The sequence below is a fragment of the Oryzias melastigma genome, linkage group LG5 (genome assembly GCF_002922805.2).
Source record: "Oryzias melastigma strain HK-1 linkage group LG5, ASM292280v2, whole genome shotgun sequence".
NCBI lineage: Eukaryota > Metazoa > Chordata > Actinopteri > Beloniformes > Adrianichthyidae > Oryzias > Oryzias melastigma.
This window is the reverse complement of record NC_050516.1, coordinates 14,406,411-14,424,464: the sequence shown is the minus strand read 5'-3', so window position 1 is coordinate 14,424,464 and position 18,054 is coordinate 14,406,411. Positions and strand designations below refer to the sequence as shown.

Below are 18,054 nucleotides of genomic sequence, written 5' to 3'. Positions count from 1 at the left end.
TTTGTGAAGGACAGACTCTCAAGCTGTCATAAATTGAAATTAATTTAATTTTAAAAAATCCATCTTGACTGTGGTGATTCTCCTTCCCATGCCTTGAATTGATCAAATCAATCACTTCTGTCAGCCGGACTCAGAGATTCCAGATTCCAGGTGGCTCCTCTGTGCTCCTGTCCCTGCCAGTGGACCTTGCCTCTGGCTCGTCTCGCGCCTCCAGCTGTCTCTCAGCTCCATCTGGAAGAAGCTCATCTGCTAAACTATTCAAACATTTATTTATTGAACATTTCTAAACAATGGGAGGATCTGCCCCTTGAGATCTCGTTTTTGAGGGGTTCCTCAAACATGTAGTCGTTAGATGAGCTGATTCTTCTTTAACAGTTTTGGGAGAGGACGCCTCCTTCATGTGGGCATCCCTGCTGTTTCTTCTTTTTTCTCGTAATTGTATTGTTTTTTTCTATGAGTTTTTTCCTCACAGAGAAGGAGGGTCTAAGGGCAGGTCTGTCCATGGTCTGTCTAGTTTAGTTTAACAATTAGCTATTGTTTATCATTTATGACTGACTTCTAAGCTTTTTATAGTTATTGGTGTGAAGCCCATTGAGACTACTGAGTTGTAATATATAAATAAAATGGAATTTAATTGAATTAAACCAAACCAAAACTGCATAGTGCTCTAGAAGACCCAAGGTGGATCATGAAAAATGTAAACGTATCACTATGAAACCTAGTTTTTTTCCGTTCATGTTTTGGTGAAAAGTAAATAAGATACTTTATTGCTGTTGGCTACTAACACTGATCCCATAACACAGTTCTAGGACATGAAGAGACAAATAAACATCACAAACTTTGAATTCACTCATCCTGGAGCTAAATCCATTCCCAGATTAGAAGCAAACCCAGAATTCTGATAGAAAAGGATGTTAAAAAGTTCAACTTTACACCAAAACTAAACATCATAGTTTCCAGATTTTTATTTTTTATTGCTCTATTTCTTTTGAATAACATGTGTTTTCAGTAGATTTAATTAGAGCTCTAATACATGTGTTTTGGGGGGTAATCTTTCTCAGTTCTGTTTCGTCTACCAGCCCATTTTCTGAAGTTGGTGAGATGGAGAGACTAAATTCCCAAATCATCGAATCCTTTTCTCTACTCACACATCTGTGTGGGTGATATCAGAGATAACTGGTTTTGTTATGTCTGTGGTAGAAACATAAAACATGTCAGTCAAAACACCTACAGGGTCGAAAGGGAACATTTTTTTCTCTTAAGTTAACTTTATAAAAATAACATTTATTTGAGGGTGGGAGTTTACTGGCAACAATTACAATCCAGTTAAGCTACACTAAGTCAAATTCAGTGCAGTACTGACAGTAATAGTTTTAGAGTTTACCTTTACCAATCTGGGTGAATTCGGGTCACTTTGACTGGAATAGACTTCTAAAATTAGCTCAGTAAACACCGATTTGTTGGATGTGTGGATCAAAGTTTGATCATGCCCTTTTGGATGGCAGACCTTCAATCTGCAAACCTTAACTAACATGAAAGGACATTGTAGTTTGTTAATAAATTGCTTAAAAAATTACAGAAAATTGAGTCTTTTCCATAAGAAAACTCCATTCAATCAGATTGATTCCATCAAAACAGGAGGAAAATAAAGCAATTTTTGAAGTTACATTGAAGATTATTTTAAATTGTATAAACCCTTCTGTCTTTTTTATATGTTAGATAAAACTGCTATCAAACGTGAGCCAGGAAATTTGACCTAAAGGTAATTATTGGACCCGCCCTTCCCAACAACTGAACTTTGTTTTCCTCGTTTGGTGAACATTTGGGTGCTGTGATATAATTTCTTGTCAAGGTGGAGCTGAAAAAACAACTCCAAATCAGTTAAAACCACATTTTAATCGCATTTATGCCCTTATTTGAGTTGTGGATAACTTTCTCCAGTTTCAAATGAATAATTTCTGCCTGAATCGTTCTGCTGAGCCCAGATGTGTGTGACTGTGTTCGCTCATTCCTGTGGTTTTGTTTTCAGCACACACTTGTTGCTCTCAAAAGTTCCAGACTGCAGGTTGGATCTTCTGGTGAAGAAGATTCTTCATGGGCTTTCCAGGAAGATCTCTGGAAAATGGTGTCCTCTGCAGATGCTGCTCTGGGTCGTCCGAGGGTGAAAACATCAGAATCAGGTCTGTCAGATGAGAGAGCTTCAGCTTCCTGTGTTGGATCCTGGGCTGGTCGTTTGTTGCTCTGGTGTCTGCATGTCTGAGAGTGTTTGAATTCATGGGTGAAGGGTGGGGAGCTGCTGGGTGTGACTCTGACACACTCTGTATCATTCTGTCCAGGTGAGACGATGTCTATAAAGACGACTGCAGTCAGAAGAGCAGAATTCACTCCACAGAAGTACTCTCAGCGGAGTCTGGATCTGTTTTTTTAAGACTTGAAAGGAGAACAGCATGAAAACGCTTTTACTTCTGGCTGGTAAGAGCAGATGAACTTCTATTTTTTTATTGTTTTTACTGCATAAATGTTTGGATTGTTGATTTTGTAAATCGGGAGCATTCATTCCAGATGGAAGCTGCCGTGATTTTTCTTACTCCTCACATCTTACTGATATTTGTTAATCTGCTTTACAGCAATATGAGAACTTTACTACCTCATTAAAATAATGTGACTTTTGTGATTCTATAGAAAAAAGATTAGTCGCAAGAAGAAAATAATTTTTTTTTGTCCACAAGAGCTCAGATAGAAGACTAAAAGAAAGCACTCATAAGCTGAGAAGCAAGGAGGTGGAGTGTTGATGATGTGGGGTTATTTATTGATCATTAATCATTTATCAAAAAAGCTGACTTGTGAGTTATTGATTATGAAAAATCGATCATAGGTCTCATTTTTCTTGTTCATCAGAAATAATTCGGACTCTAGTTGTGCCCAAATTCCCTCAATACCCATTACTTAGAACAAGACATGGGGCGTTTGCCAATTTCTGACCAAATTCGACAATTCCAGAATCTGGCAATTTCCCAGAACTCTCTGCGAAACACTTCTGTGGATTGATGCTCACTAGTTTGGCAAATATAGACCACAATGCATTGCATTTAAACTATTTTTCATTTGAAACAAAATGTATTTGCATATTTTTTATATAAATCATCCAAGTTTCCCCAGTAGAACAGAGCGAGTTCACAAATAGTCTTTGTAAAATATTTATATTTATTAGGTTTTTACTTTGGCAAATGGGTTACATCATATTTACTGTAAAAAAAAAAGAAGTTGTAAACAAATTACATTAAAATCCATAGTACTGGATAGTCCCGCACTATATGGTCTTTTAAGGTTTAGGTAGAAGTAAGGGACCTCAGAAAGAAAAAAAAAGCCTTTGATTAAAAATTTCTCATTTTTACATATATCATATAATAAATCGTTTATATGTATTCCTTTTACAAACATGTAAAACAATATGTGTTGGGATTTTTTTTACTCCAAATGTCCAGAAGGTTTTTTTTTCCAGTGTGATAAGGAGGAATAGGATTATGGATAACATCTATTTAATTGTTTAAGAAAATAAAATTGTAATTCAAGTCTCACCTGAGTAGAAACCAGGCATTTATTAGATTAAATTTCATTTAAAATCCATTAAAAAAAAACACTCAGTTAAATATTTTGTTCTAACTGAGCAAATGTCTTGTTGAATCTCCTGTAGAAGCTAAACTTTGAAAGAAACTGTCCTCCTAAAATCATTGCAAAACTTTCAGAATGCCGTCTTTATGAAATGATATTTCTAACCAGACTATCTCGGCAAAGGTCAGGAGGCGCTGACCTCTGTCCTGGCTCATCTTTGTCAGTCGTCCAGGGTGGTTTCATCAAGAGCTAGTTGTTAAACTGGATGTGAACCTCTCGTCTTGCAGAACTTTACCAAAGTGAGAAGTCTTTCGTCTCCTTTTGTAACACTGCTCTCGTCTCTACAGTCATTTCTGCAGCATGTCGGGCACAGACCGACTGCTCTCTTGGGGCGTGTTACCCCCCCAGCCAGGACCTGCTGCTGGGCCGGGTTCAGCAGCTGCGAGCGTCCTCCACCTGTGGTCTCGCTGAGTCTGAGGTCTTCTGCACACTCTACCAACAGGTATCTTCTCAGAAAAAAACAGCTTCAGAGAAAATGAAAGCTAAGCAGACAGCCGTGACGCTCTGCAGGAGGTTACCACAAGCAGAGGTCTGGTGGCGAAACTGTTGAATTTTAGAGCCAGAAAAATTGTGTTGAAACTGTACTTTCGACCAACGCTTGCAAAAGCGTCCACATCCATCTCCTGGCTCAGCAGAGCAGCTCCTGAAGAGCAAAGGCCGTGCACGCAGCAGCAGGCAGGCTGCCGTGATGCAACATGATGTCTCATGTTGGAATTACAAAGATTTTGACTATATTAATTAATGTAAATGATACAATTTCAACTTCTTAGTAAACATTTGAGCCTGTTTAACCTTAACCTTTTGCATGCTTCTGGAATTTTCAAGTTTAAAAGTGAAACATTTGCATCAACTAAATGAACAGAAAATGATCCTCTAAATTTCAAACACAAACAGCAGCTGCTGCTAAAGTATAGATTTAATTATAGAATAAAAAGAAAACATACAGCTGAAAAATGAGGATGGTTTCTGTATGCAGAAGGAGTTTGGAAGATATTTGGAGAAACTGCTGCTCTGATGGAAACACAAACATGAGAAATCTTTCAGTTTTCCTTCCTGCTTATTTTTAACACTAGTTTTTTATAGACTGGTGATTTCTTCCTTTTCTATGTTTGCAATTCTACCTTCATAGCAAAACGCTGAAGCCTAGTGAAGCATCAAAATGATCTGAGTGTCGTGTGAGCAAAGATTCAAGTGTTTTCGAAGCAGAGCAGCATATCCCTTCTAAAACACAAATTGTGCATTTTCCAATTTCACATGAAATAACAGATTTTTACAAACATTTACTTTATAGAAACATTTAAACATCCATCATGTTATATTTGGAAGTCTATGAACCCAACCTGGTCTTGTCAAAGTTAAAGTCCCATTTATTGTCACACACCTATGTGTGTGAAATCTCTTCTCCGCATTTGACTCATCCCCTTGGGGAGTGGTGAGCTGCAGACACAGCTGAAGTGTGAACCATTTGGTGGTTTAAGCCCCCCCCCGAATCCAACCCCTTAACCCTTGAACTATCCTATGGGTTCAGATGACCTCAGCCTTATATTGATGTGTTATCCATCCCATGACAGGATTTTATGTCTGCCATGAACACCACTGAAAATCTAAAATCATTGGAAAAATAAAGTGTCTTGTCAACATACCTAGGACAGCAGTTCATACTGAGTGTCAAGCATGGAGGCACTGGGCTCCATTTTTAGGTCTTTGGTATGACTCGGTCTGGATTTGAGCTCATGACCTTCCAGTCTCAGGGTGGACATTATCTGTTTTTTAATTAATATTCATAAAAAAGCGGGAAAAAGGCATTTTTTTAACATTATTTTTCACAGGAACGCTGTTTTTTGTTGTTTTTAATTCAGAGTAAATACCATTGAGACAGTATGCGGTTCCTGTTTGTTTCCAGAGTCTTAAGCTAGGTCACTGTGAATAATACTGGACCTTACATTTTCAAAAATGTTTTCCTTTCTCTGATGCAATTTAATGAATGTAGGGCAGCAGTCTCCGACTTAACAGACAAAATCCTGTTGGTTTTTAAGAAATCCTGCCTCGTCTGCAGCTGATTACCTGGATCAGGTGTGTTTAGCCAATGAGAAGCTTCAATGGCAGGTATTTGGAAAACATGTATTAAACCGGCCCTCGAGGCCTAGAGTTTGAGGCCTGTGTTATAATGGGTGCCAACAACAAACATTTGTGCCAAAGTGGTTAAACTTTATTGCGTTGGGCCCAAACACTAATGGACCAGTTCAGAATCAGCCACAACGCACGTTATGTATTTATGTGCTCAGCTGTTACAACAGTGAGTTAAACTATAACCAGAGGATTCTTCAACCAGCAACACCTCACATAAACTTAGAGGAGTGTACTTATTGTGTGCCCACCGCAGACTTTACACCCCCATGTGGACCTGTAGCACATCCAGCCAGTTGGCACCAATGAGAGCAAACAGACTGTGTTTGCACGTCTGGCTCTGGAGGTGTGCCCGAAGGATGCAGATTCCACGTGGAGTCACTTTTCACCCGCATGTATCAGTGGGCTGAGATGAAAGTCCCTGACACGCATCAGGTGGCTGGCAGACGGAGAAAGTGACGAAGAGTCTTTGACGAGGACGGCCTTCATGCCGCAGATTAGATAAGGTTCACTCCTTTTACAGTCAGGACATAAAAGCTGCTCAGGTGACTGTGCTCAGGCTGGAGCTGCTGACTTTGCTGTGGCTCCATGTCACGTCATTCAGAGATGCAACATTGCAGCAGAGCATTCAGCTTAACCCGGACCAAAAAAGAGACTCAAACTCATCAGAGCTTCTGGTCTTAGAGCAGCAGAAGATCAGCATCAAACATCACACCTGCTTTTTTGCTCTTACATCATCTTTGAAGATCCTCTCTGAGGCCCCGCCCCCTGCTGCATCAGGGCTCTCCTGATTTTGTAGGCGTTACCCACAGTAGAACTACTCCCTTAAGAAAATCACTTCCTTTCAAGATTCCACAGGAGATCTTCTTGGCTTCATCAGAGACTCCTGCTGGTTAGTGGTGGTATTGTGAAACTAAAACCCATTCTCTGGGTTTAGTCGTTTAGGATGAGAGCGAGAAAATATTTGTGGCGTAAGAGGTGTTCTGATTTGTCTGTTAATATATAAACGAAAGTGACTGAAGTTCTCCAGGTTTGTCATGTATGCTCCTCATTTAAAGATCTGGATTTTTATGTTTGGATCAACGGTTCTACAGAATTTTGCTTCCTTCTTTGACGTAGATGGAGAAGGGGATCCGTTCAGATCTGGATCTGGATCTGTGTCCTCATCAATTCTTCAGGCTCGCTAAGATTTGTGTGTTTCTGACCCTCCTACTGGTCCTGAACCCGCTGAACATTGGTTGATTTTTTTAAAGGTGCTATAGAACATGTGTGAGGTGTCTGCAGATGAAACCGACTCTAGTACAGGACCGTCCTCTTACTGAAGTGAAGTTTGTGCTGCTCAGTTTGTGGTATTCATCACAGAGAGGATTATATTTATTCTGCTGAAGTAACAAATGTCTGTTTGTTACTCACAGAGGAGGATCAAGTGCTGCCCGTGCGACTCCAGGAACCCCAATGGTCAGTTGGCCCACACCGTCCAGGATGTCCTGTCAACTTCTGGACCAGAGAGATGGTGGCAGTCCAGGAAAGGTGAGATTCACGAGACAGAATTGTGGAGGCAGCTATGGTTCTGACAGGGTTCCTTCTGGTATGTAGAATCATTTCTGATGCTGTTTTTGCTTTATTCAGGAGTGACTCCAGTTAACCTTCAGCTGGACCTCAACAGTCTGTTCCAGCTGGACAGCTTGGTGCTCAGCTTCAAGGTATGACAGCCTACAATCATCAGTGTGTTCCTCAGACATGTGGCTTCACTCTTCTGCTCTCTGCATCTGTAGGGTCCTCGTCCCGGCGCCCTGGTCATCGAGAGGACCCTGGATCACGGCCAGACATGGCAGCCGGTTCTGTACTTAGCAACAGACTGTCAGAGATCTTTTCCCAGCATTCCCACGTCGGCTCCTCTCAAACTGGAGCACACATACTGCCATCCCCTGAAGCCAAACGGAGCCAACCCGAACCAGGAGCAGACAGTGAGTTCCTTCTGCTCTACTTCAGCAGCTCTTTCAGTTTGGACTCAGTTTCCACTGAAAAGTTAGAAAAAAAGTCAGAATTAATCAAACAAGTTTTCATTTTTGAAGGCAGACAGAAACATAATAAACATACTCTAATTCTTGTCTTAACTGGAGAAACAGATGCTCACACAAATGAAGTCTTCTTTCTTTGAAGATCCCCTTTGTCAATCAGAACTTACAGGTTCAAGAGCCTGAGCCCACAGTCCTGAAAAAACATGCAGACATGAGAAAATTTAGAAAAATGAAATTTACACTATTACTGCACAACCAGGAAAACCTCAAAATGCTTCACCAGAATTCAAGAAAAAAGTGATTTTTTTAAATATCTGTCAAGATTAGTTAAAAAATTACAAATTAATGTTCATTCATTCATTTCCGTAACACGCTATATCCCTTTTGCAGTCACTGGGTTGCTGGAACCTATCCCGATCACTGTTACTTAAAGTGACTGACAGATTAATTGGATAATTTTCATTGCAAATTTTATTATGGGGAAGAAACTGGCCAACTTCCTGCAGAACCAAACTTAATAAAATAACAAAACAGCAAACAGACAAACCTAAAAGCAATGGAGCATCTCTATTAAAAAATAAATTAAAAAAGAGATGATTTAGTGACTGCAAACATAAAATCTGCACTAATAATTAAGAAATGATTCAGAAGAAAACTCTTCGGTGTGGAAAGTAAGGGAAAATTTCAGTTTAAACAAGAATCTGGCAACAATCTCTGCTTTATCTGAGTTCAGGAAAAGAAAATTAAAAATTAGGAAAGCCTTCTAATCTATAATTCTTGTATAAAAAAATTTAATTTCCTAGTTAAATTGATTAGTATTCTTTATTATCAGCAGCTTAATAGTTGAAATGCATTCTGTGTTCATTACAATAATGTTACTTTTAGATTTATTTAAAGGCTGAACATGATTGGACCAAGTATAGAACCCTGTGGTACACCCTGACTCCGCTCTGTTAGACTCATTTTGACCAACCAGAGTCTATCAGACTGATGTATAAAAGTGGGATGTTTTGTTACAGATTGACTTCAGCCCTCTGCGTCAGTACATGTTTGCCCCAGCCTCCCACAGTCAGAAGGTTGAAGGTAAGTGTGCCGACATGTGACTGCTGTCATTCAGGTGAACTGAGGCTGACTGACAGGTGCTGTCTGCAGCGACGTCGGGGTTAACGGGGCTCAGGGTGAAGCTGACCGAGCTGGGCGATGTGCCTCAGCTGCCAGGGAGGGGTCTGAGCCAGTTCTACGCCCTCAAGGAGATGAGAGTGATGGGCAGCTGCATGTGTCACGGGCACGCCAACCGCTGTGTGCCGCAGGACAGCGCCGTACAGGTGAGTCTAGGTACCCTCAAAGATCTGGGTATAGGTCGTTTATTTTGACGCGCAATTGTAAATTAAAAATAATTATTTTAATGGATGCCTGTTGCTTAGTGTACATTTTTTAATTTATTTAGTTGCCATCCTGGAGCAATTTTTTACCCTCAAGGTTAATCCACAAACTGTAAGACTACAATTATTGGTAAAAAGAAAAACTTATTCATGTATCCTTTCAAAAAGTAGTTTTGAAACTGGAAGATAAAATATTAGAATAAATAGACAAACCTAACTATAAAATTATATCTTTTATTTCATGGTCATTTAGCAGAAACATATTATTTTTTAGCATTCATGGGTTATAAGGCCATATGAGGAAGACTACATGCTCAGGTTTTAGAATAAACATCATTCCATTCAAAGTTTCACAACAAACTTGGTTTACGTTTGCAAAGGCATCAGCTGGATACATGTGATCTTATGCCAGAGGCTTTGAGAATCGGCTCCTCTGTTGTGTCTGCAGGTGAGCCCTCAGTGCGACTGCCAGCACAACACGGCGGGTCTGAACTGTGAGCGCTGCGCTGACCTCTACAACGACCTGCCCTGGAGGGCTGCTGAGGACGGAAACACGCACGCCTGCAAACGTAACATCACTCACGTGCATCTGTTTGTCCAGTTTGGTCAAATCTGCTTAACGTTCGTGATTGTGAAGAAACCGCGTTTTTTTTATCTTAGCACAAGTTTGGGCAACTGGATTAAATCGGAAGGAGTCCAAACGGTTTGGAAATGGTTTAATAAGCTTTTCTAGATTAACAGGCAGGAAGGAACAGCGGCTCCTCTCAGACCTGTGCAGATGAAACAGGAAGGAATACAACATAAAGCCAGATTCAGATACGAGACGTATCTGGCAAATATAAACTATGATACAAGAACTCAAAAATTAGGCCAAAAGTGTTGAGTTTTGGATACATCAAGATGGTAAAGTTTAAAAAAAAACATATACTGGGAAAAACATTCCCAAAAAATGGTCAGAAATATCTTAAAATGCTATGTCACATCAACATTTATCTATTACTGAATAGAATAGAATAGAACTTTTGTTTTTCTGAAGCTCTATAAAAGACAGACTCCTGATTTCATGTGTGAGCTCATATTTGGTAGAAAGGTGGAACAATGTTGAGCAGAAATTAATTTTCTAACAGTTGATAGTCTACATGAAGGCCTAAGCTGTAGTTTCCTGTTTTTTACATGTCCTTGAACGCCTCTGTCCCCTTCAGGGTGTGAGTGCAACAACCACGCGCAGAGCTGCCACTTCGACTGGGCACTATTCGAGTCCAGCGGGCGGCGCAGTGGTGGAGTGTGTGACAACTGCATGCACCACACCACCGGGCCGAACTGTGACCGCTGCGCCCCGGGGTACCAGCCGAACCCCCGCAGCCGGATGGACCGTCCTGACGCATGCATACGTAAGTGAAGATGAGCTGCATGACCCCAAAGGCTCTTCAGCCAACTGAGTGTCTGCTGTGTGGTCCCCCCCCCCACAGGCTGTTCCTGCAGCGCTGATGGGACAGTGGATGGGGGTCTGTGTGAGGACAGCCTTGACTCCTGTCGCTGCAAAGAGAAGGTGGAGGGCCCCCGCTGTGATCGCTGCAAAACAGGGTTTTATGGTCTGAGCGCGTCAAATCCTGCAGGCTGCAACCGTGAGTCCTTCTCACCCTATTAGCCATCACTGATTTGGGGGTTTTTGCATGAAAAGTCTTGAATTTACTCACTAATATTTTGCTTTTACCCTGCTCTCCAGCATGTTCCTGTTCTCCAGACGGCTCCATCTCAGGCGTGTGTGACCCCGTGACCGGTCAGTGTCCCTGCCGACCCCACTTTCAGGGCAGAACGTGTGACCTGTGCTCCGACGGATATTGGAAGCCGGCCCTGTCAAAACGCTGCGAGCCCTGTGGCTGCGACCCCACCAGCTCAACCAGTGACACCTGTGACCAGGTAAGCATCTCTGACCAAACAGTCTGGAGACTTTACGTGTCTGACTGTGGAGGCTGTGAGGTCGATCTCAGTCAGACTGAGGAGGCTCGCTCTAAAGATGCAGCAAAAATGTGTCAGGAAAAGTTCTGTCACCTTCTGTCTGACTTCATCACAGGGAATACAGATGAAAGATGGTTGACAGGCTGAAGAAACAGCTCCTGAGAGTGTTCAGACCTGATCACGTTTTCATTTTTGTGTATGTGTTCTGACTTGTGCTGGTTTTTCTTGCAGGTGACCGGTCAGTGTCGGTGCCGGCCGGGCTTCGGAGGCCGAACGTGCACAGAGTGTCCAGAAGGTTCCTACGGAGACCCCCTGACAGGTTGCCGGCGTGAGTCCAGATCTTTGATTCCTGCATTCATGTCATGAGGCAGAGCAGCTGTCAGAAATTTAATTCAGGCAATCAGGAGACTGCTCAAACACAAAATCCAAACCTCAGGGACCTCCTCCGCTTCTCATCTGCTTGGTTGTGTTTGCATCGCAGGGTGTCGCTGTGACACTGAGGGCTCCCTTCCTGGAGGCTGTGATAAGCAGACGGGGGCGTGTCAGTGTCGGCCCGGCGTCACCGGCGCTCGCTGTGACTCCTGCAGTCGGGGACACTGCAACTCTTTCCCAGCCTGTAAAGAGTGTCCCTCCTGCTTCTTCTCCCTGGACGAGCAGCTGAGAACCATGAGCCTGGCACTGGAGAGACTCTCCAACAGCCTCCTCTCCCGCCCTGGGACAGGTGCTCCTCTGGACCCTCTCATTCTGGCCCTGGAGGACCAGCTGGACCGAATCAGGAGCTCGGTCTCTCTTCCACCTGGAAGTGTTTCAGAGGTCAAAGACACTCTGTCTCAGCTGGAGGAGCTCAGGTGAGGAGTAGCCGGATTTCATGTTTCTGCCTGAATTTGAAAAAACGTGAAAACATTTGTCTGCTTAAGAGATTTTCCAGAGCTGTCAGGAAGATTTCTTGTAATTTGAATGTCTTTAATCAAATTGGTTTTCTTTTCTGACTCATAGAAAGCAGTTGGATCAGGCTAACGGAACTCTTCCGTCCATCGAGAAAACTCCTGACTTGGCTTCAGAATTAGACAAACTTCAGGATCTCCTCAACCGCCTGACTCTGATCTACAAGGCCAAAAAAGCCGGCTTGGAGAACTCCATCAGCTCTGACAACACGGGTCAGGAACAGCTCAGAAAAGGATTTTGCTGCACATGCGGAGCTTTCAGTTATGCTGACTTCAAGGTGTGTTGTGCAGGGGCGTTTGATGCCATCAGGAAGGCCTACGACGAGTCTACTGAGGCGGCAGAGAAGGTGAACGACACCAGAACCACGCTGCAGGAGGCGGCCGCCATCAGACAGGAAGCCAAAGACCTTCAGGGTCAAGTTCAGCCTACCAACACCAGAGACCTGGGGAAACTCAACCACAGCATGGCCTCACAGCCAAACCTCACCCCCACTGCCAAACAGGTACTAGTAGAACAAACAATGAAATGTGTAGTAGCGCCCCCTTCTGGTCAGTTTGATTCCAACATGCAGTATTTCCTTGGTTGTTGCATAACAGCAGTCTTCATCTTCAGGAAATGGCATCAAATGTCACCAAATTTGGCATGCTCATGACGTGGTCCTTGAGGGAGATAAAAACAATTTCTTCACTGCAAGAAGGTTCCTGATTCAAAATGGATCCTTTATGTTTTTTGCATGTTTTCTTTGTGCATATGAGTTTTCATGAGCTTCAGACACACCCTGTATCTACAAAAACACTTTAGGTCGCGGGCCAAACAGGATAAACATTATTGAACGCTCTAAAATCAAATGTTTAAAACTTTAAAACTGTAACTTTTTAACATAATAATGAACTAGATATATATCATTACCTGTGATAATGCTAGTGTGAATGCTGAAAGTTGAATTTGGCCACCAAAGATGCTAGTGCTGATAGCTGAAGATGCTGAAATGATAACTAAAAATGCTGAAGCTGATAGCTGAAGATGCTGATATTGATAGCTTTAAACGCTGAAGTTGATAGCCAGCTAAAGTATTAACTAAATGCCAAATTAGTCTTAAAAAAACTTAGGTTAGCCAAAACAGCTAGCAGCATGTAGCTGAAAAAAAAATGCTAAACTTCAAAATATCCTTAAAAACTGGAAATGCCCAAATTAGCAGCTAGCGTGTAAATATTAGCCTAACTCCAAAACAGCCTTAAAAAAACTTTAAAAAAGCCTAAATCAGCCAAAACAGCTAGCATGTAGCTGAAATATTAGCTAAACTCCAAAATTGCCTAAAAAATTGTAGTAAATGCCAATTTTTAAAACTTTAAAACCTTTTTAACAGGTTTATGAAAAATAAAAAGGCAGAAATATTATTCCAGAATAAATCAACTTAAACTTTAAATAACTTTCAATATTTTATTCTCCATAAAAATATATTTTGTTCAAATTACACAAGTTAGAAATAAGTCCAAGATAACATCGGGCCATTAATAACATTAAAATGAAATAATCTGGAGAGCTGGATAGAATTTTAAGGCAGAAATGAAGAAGTCAGGAGGCTTTCTCCATCATCAATGCTGGACTTTCTGTTTCCAGATGTCATACTGTTATTTGTGTTTTATCTTTTGTCTCCTGGAAATTCCTCAATTTGAAAATCAAACAACTTGAGAGAAAATCTTCCGATTGTCATCTTGCATGTTCAAGACTTGGGGCTTCATTTCTCAGGTGTGTGGCAGTTCTCGATCAGAGCCCTGCACCCCCCTCCAGTGCCCAGGAGAGGATCTGTGTCCTCCAGAGGGCGCCCCGCCCTGTGAAAAGGCAGCAGAATGTGTTGGTGCTCTTCCTCTAAGTCGCAGGGCGAATGCTGATGCTGAGGATGTTAAAGAGCGACTGGGGAGGCTGAACAAGAACATCACAGAGGCAGCAGAGAAGGTAGGGAGAGAAGAGATCGTCCTCTCGTGGTTTTCATCATTTCCCTGGTTCCAAACATACATTTTTCTGTCACAGCTCCAAAAAACACAGGAGAAAACCAAAAAAGTGAGACAGTCTGCTGAGCAACTGTCTGATAAAATAAAGCAGGCCAGAGATGTGTTTGAAGAAGACCTGAATGTTACACGTGGATTAGTGAGGGAGCTCAAGAACTTCCTGTCAGGTACAGTAAATTCACAGGTCCACCCAAAGGAATTCTGGGAATAGGGCTGTAGACACTGAAGTTTAACTTTATGTGAATCTAGACCCGACCTCCAACCTGAACCAAATCCAGGAGGTGAGTGACTGGGTTCTGGCAGCCAAGTTGCCTCTGAGCATCGCTGATCTGACGAAGAAGCTGGATCAGCTGAAGGATCTGGCAGCAAATCTACCAAACAGCACAGCAGTGCTGAAGGAGGCGGAGCCTCAGCTGGAAATGGCCAGGAGGCTGCTGCAGGACGCTCAGGACACCAGGTAATACTCCACCTCACCAGTACATCTAAAAGATGTAGATGTTTTAGCATGAATCACCACTAGTTTGGGCTGTCAGGGCCTGCCGTGGTATCCGCCTTATTTCTAACTAAAATAAAAATGTCAAATGTTTTTCGTTTGTTTCATGTGCAGAGATGTTGCACTGGGAGTGAAAGCTGATGTGAATGAGCTGCTAAAAGGATTCAGTAATACTGAGGGCGCCCTCTCTGACCTGGAGGACAAACTGCAGGATGTCAACGATCTCATCGATAGCCTGAGCAGCAATCTGAGTCTGGTAGGCAGAACGGGGATACATTTCACCAAATAACAAAGAACTAGAAGGACCTACAACTTCTGAAATGAAATATGTTTGCTTAAAACCTGCAGTTCAGCAGAGAGACTATAGCTGAACATTGTAAACATTTGTAAAATTACAAAGTTCTTGATATGACTGATCTTTCTGGGGCTCACTTGTGTTTTAAGTGCTGCTTTAAATATAATTCAGGTTCAAATTTCTTGAACTAAATGGTAGTGGTGAGCTAAAATGATGCTGATTATGTCAGAAAACCAGAAATATTCTGAACCATATTTCCGTTTTCAGCATTGTCCTCTTCCTTGTGCAACTTCTTTAGCATTTGGTTCTGTTAGACGAAATTAGTTTTCTGTCTTTTCCTAGTCTGAAAACCTGTTGAGTCCAGCAGAGAAGGTCCTGGACGAAGCATCAGCACTGATGAAACCAATGAAACCACAGCTGGAAAATCTGAAGGCTCTGCTGCTGGATGCAGACCAGCAGGCCCAGGATGCTGAAGAAAAGGCAACTAAAGCTGAAGAGGAGGCGACCGCTGCAGATCAGGTGAGTGGGCGGGGCTAAACCCAAGTCCATCTTGCTGACTAAGGCGTCCTTACTGAGGGAAATGACCTGGAAGGGTCATCTTCGAAAAGGAAAAGGAGATTCTCTGCTTCCTCCTTTATCATCTCCTTTAGCAGCAAAAACACCAGGCTATCATTTCTAGAAGAAAAAACGATAATAAAGTCAGTAGAAAGTCAAAAATACAGGACAAAACACACTAATATTTCAAACTCATTACAGAAGTAATAAAATGGACTAATTAGAAAATAGAAAACAAAAAACAAAGACGCACTCATGTCACATTTGATTAATTAAATATTGTAATTATTGAGGAAAGTCAAGTAGAGTTTGTTTTATTGAAAATGAGGGTTAGAGTTAAAGGAGTGGGAAGAAGCACATTTATAATCCCACCACTACTTAGCTTCTTCATTTTACAGTTTTGCTTAGTTATGTAATCCAGTTCTGTTCTGATCAAATGCAAGTATTATTTTTTTTTTGTAGTATTAAAATATAACTTGAAGCATTGATGGTTTGTTTACAAATAAGGCAGAGAATTGTCAGACTTCTTAATGTTTTTCTGTAATGCCTTCATGTTTCGTGATCCACCCGTAAAGGAGATCTTGAAATTCAGAGACAACTTCTGTTCCTCTCTGAGTCATTGAGGATTAAAACAAAGCAGACTTTTAAATGACAGTTAAGCTATTATTTTTTTTATGATGCCAAAGGGAGTATAAGAAACTTGGAACCTTTAGATAAGATTTAAGTTTGAGAAGTTGACCTCTTTTGTTTTTACTCTTCAGTTCTTTTTTCATAAACTCCGACTTGTAACCAAATAAATCATATTCATTTTTTAGAAAACAGAACTTCACGTCTGCTGGTGCAAAGCAGAAACGTTAGCTTTGAACTTATAAGTGTCTTCCTCTCGTTCACATCTGTAGGATCTGCTAAACTTGGAGAAACAGCTGGATCGCCTCAAAAAAGAAGCGTCCCCTGGAACCACAGCAGGGTCAGCAGAGGATCGGCTCGCCAAACTGAAGGAGGACGCTGCAGCTTTGACAAACACAACAGAAATGATAATGAAGTCTCTGGATGGTAAGATTTAAAAAAAATTGTCTTTTGTTGTTTTCCTGATTTTCCCTTAAACTCAAACAAGCAGCATTTGTGTTTGCTTCAACTGTGACTCAGACATGATCAATGTAGTTTTCACAAAGTTTGAGTCAGAGTCCAATCAGAACAATGATTGTCCTCTTGTTTCTCCAGGAAAAGCAGATTCCCTCAGAGAGCTGCAGGATGAAGTTCTTCAGAAGTCCAGCAAGCTTGAAGGACTCAATGCCAGAGTCCAAGATCTCCTGACACAACTGAGGAAGAAAGCTCACGACTTGAGGAAGTGTCGGGGCTGAGAGCCTCCATCCGTGCAGCTCATCATAGATGTTGTGGTAGAACGAACTATGAAAGCATGCTCTGCTGTTTTCTGGTTTCTCTGACACATCTGGTTATTTTAATGTCCAAATTATTTTTTTTATTCTGTTATTGTGTGAAATATTTAAAGTATTTTTTGAGTTTAAACTCATATGGACAAAACTGTTTCTCATGAGTCAAACATTTACATTTCATTGTAAAGCACTTTATTACATCCCAATGCATCTGGCTCCGCCTCCACCTGACCTTTATTCTTTCTGATAATGCTTTTTTTTTATTTTCATTAAAAAACGGTGTCCATCCATGCACACAAAGGATGGGCACGGTTATTGCTCCTTTTAGACCCTGCATAGTGATTTATTTTTTACTTACCTTACGACATATCCTCAGACCATTATGGCTCTTTATAATAACACTGTAGTATTTAGTTCAGTATATTTTAGATGTTTTACTGAAAGATGATGAATTTCTGAACTCTAAATTCTTGCCATGGCGTTTGGGTCAGCCCGTCAAGGTTCCTGTGGTCATAATAATTTCAGGTTTTTAGCACAAAAGACCTTGAACACAAATGCTGTCAAACTGAGAACCTTTTAAATGATATAGTAATCAGATTGATACATTTGTTTCTTTTAAAAGGTTTTGATGGACTCCTTAAATTAAAATATTTAATACATAAAGAAGCTCATAAAGTAAAGACAGCTAGAGTTAGGTTTTCCTTAAAGAATATTCTGAGGTGATTTATCTTTATATCTGCCTGTTGACTGATTTGTAAAAAGTAGTATATTTAAGTGTATGACAAGTACTTAGTCTGAGGCAGTATACTTGAAGTTTACTTTTTACATACTATCTATATATACTCTGTCCATTTTAGAAACTAAGCTTAAAACCCGTTTTTACAGCCAAGCTTTCAACCTTCCATGAGAGTTTATTTGTTTTTTGCTGATTTTTTTCTATTAGTGTTCTTGGTGTTTTATTATAAAAAGCTTTGTGGCAGTTTGGCTATTAAAGTGCTTTATAAATAAAGTTGATTTGATATTGTAGACTTGAAATTTAGATTAAAGAAGAATTTAGTTGTTACTCTACACCTAAATGTAATACTATAGTATAATTGATTAAATAAATTTCATACTTTTTCCTTAGAAAATGCAGCTTATTCGTCATATTTTGGAAGAGTCACTTTTGTTCAAATGGAAATAAAATCAGAATCTGAATTTTT

At 40.9% G+C, this 18,054-nt stretch overlaps 1 protein-coding gene across 1 annotated transcript; it reads left to right on the top strand.

Moving 5' to 3' along the window:
- Window positions 1-2,208: 2,208 nt before the first annotated feature.
- LOC112144579 (laminin subunit beta-3) lies at window positions 2,209-17,878 on the top strand. The gene is made up of 22 exons (XM_024269156.2): window positions 2,209-2,472; window positions 3,960-4,114; window positions 7,215-7,329; window positions 7,429-7,502; window positions 7,575-7,766; window positions 8,840-8,903; window positions 8,973-9,145; window positions 9,651-9,771; window positions 10,405-10,593; window positions 10,672-10,827; window positions 10,929-11,122; window positions 11,393-11,489; window positions 11,643-12,009; window positions 12,158-12,318; window positions 12,397-12,608; window positions 13,856-14,062; window positions 14,138-14,282; window positions 14,365-14,572; window positions 14,723-14,864; window positions 15,246-15,422; window positions 16,358-16,511; window positions 16,680-17,878. Exons 1-22 carry the CDS (start codon window positions 2,448-2,450, stop codon window positions 16,817-16,819), a joined length of 3,468 nt encoding a protein of 1,155 aa, XP_024124924.1. The 5' UTR covers window positions 2,209-2,447; the 3' UTR covers window positions 16,820-17,878.
- Window positions 17,879-18,054: the final 176 nt, after the last annotated feature.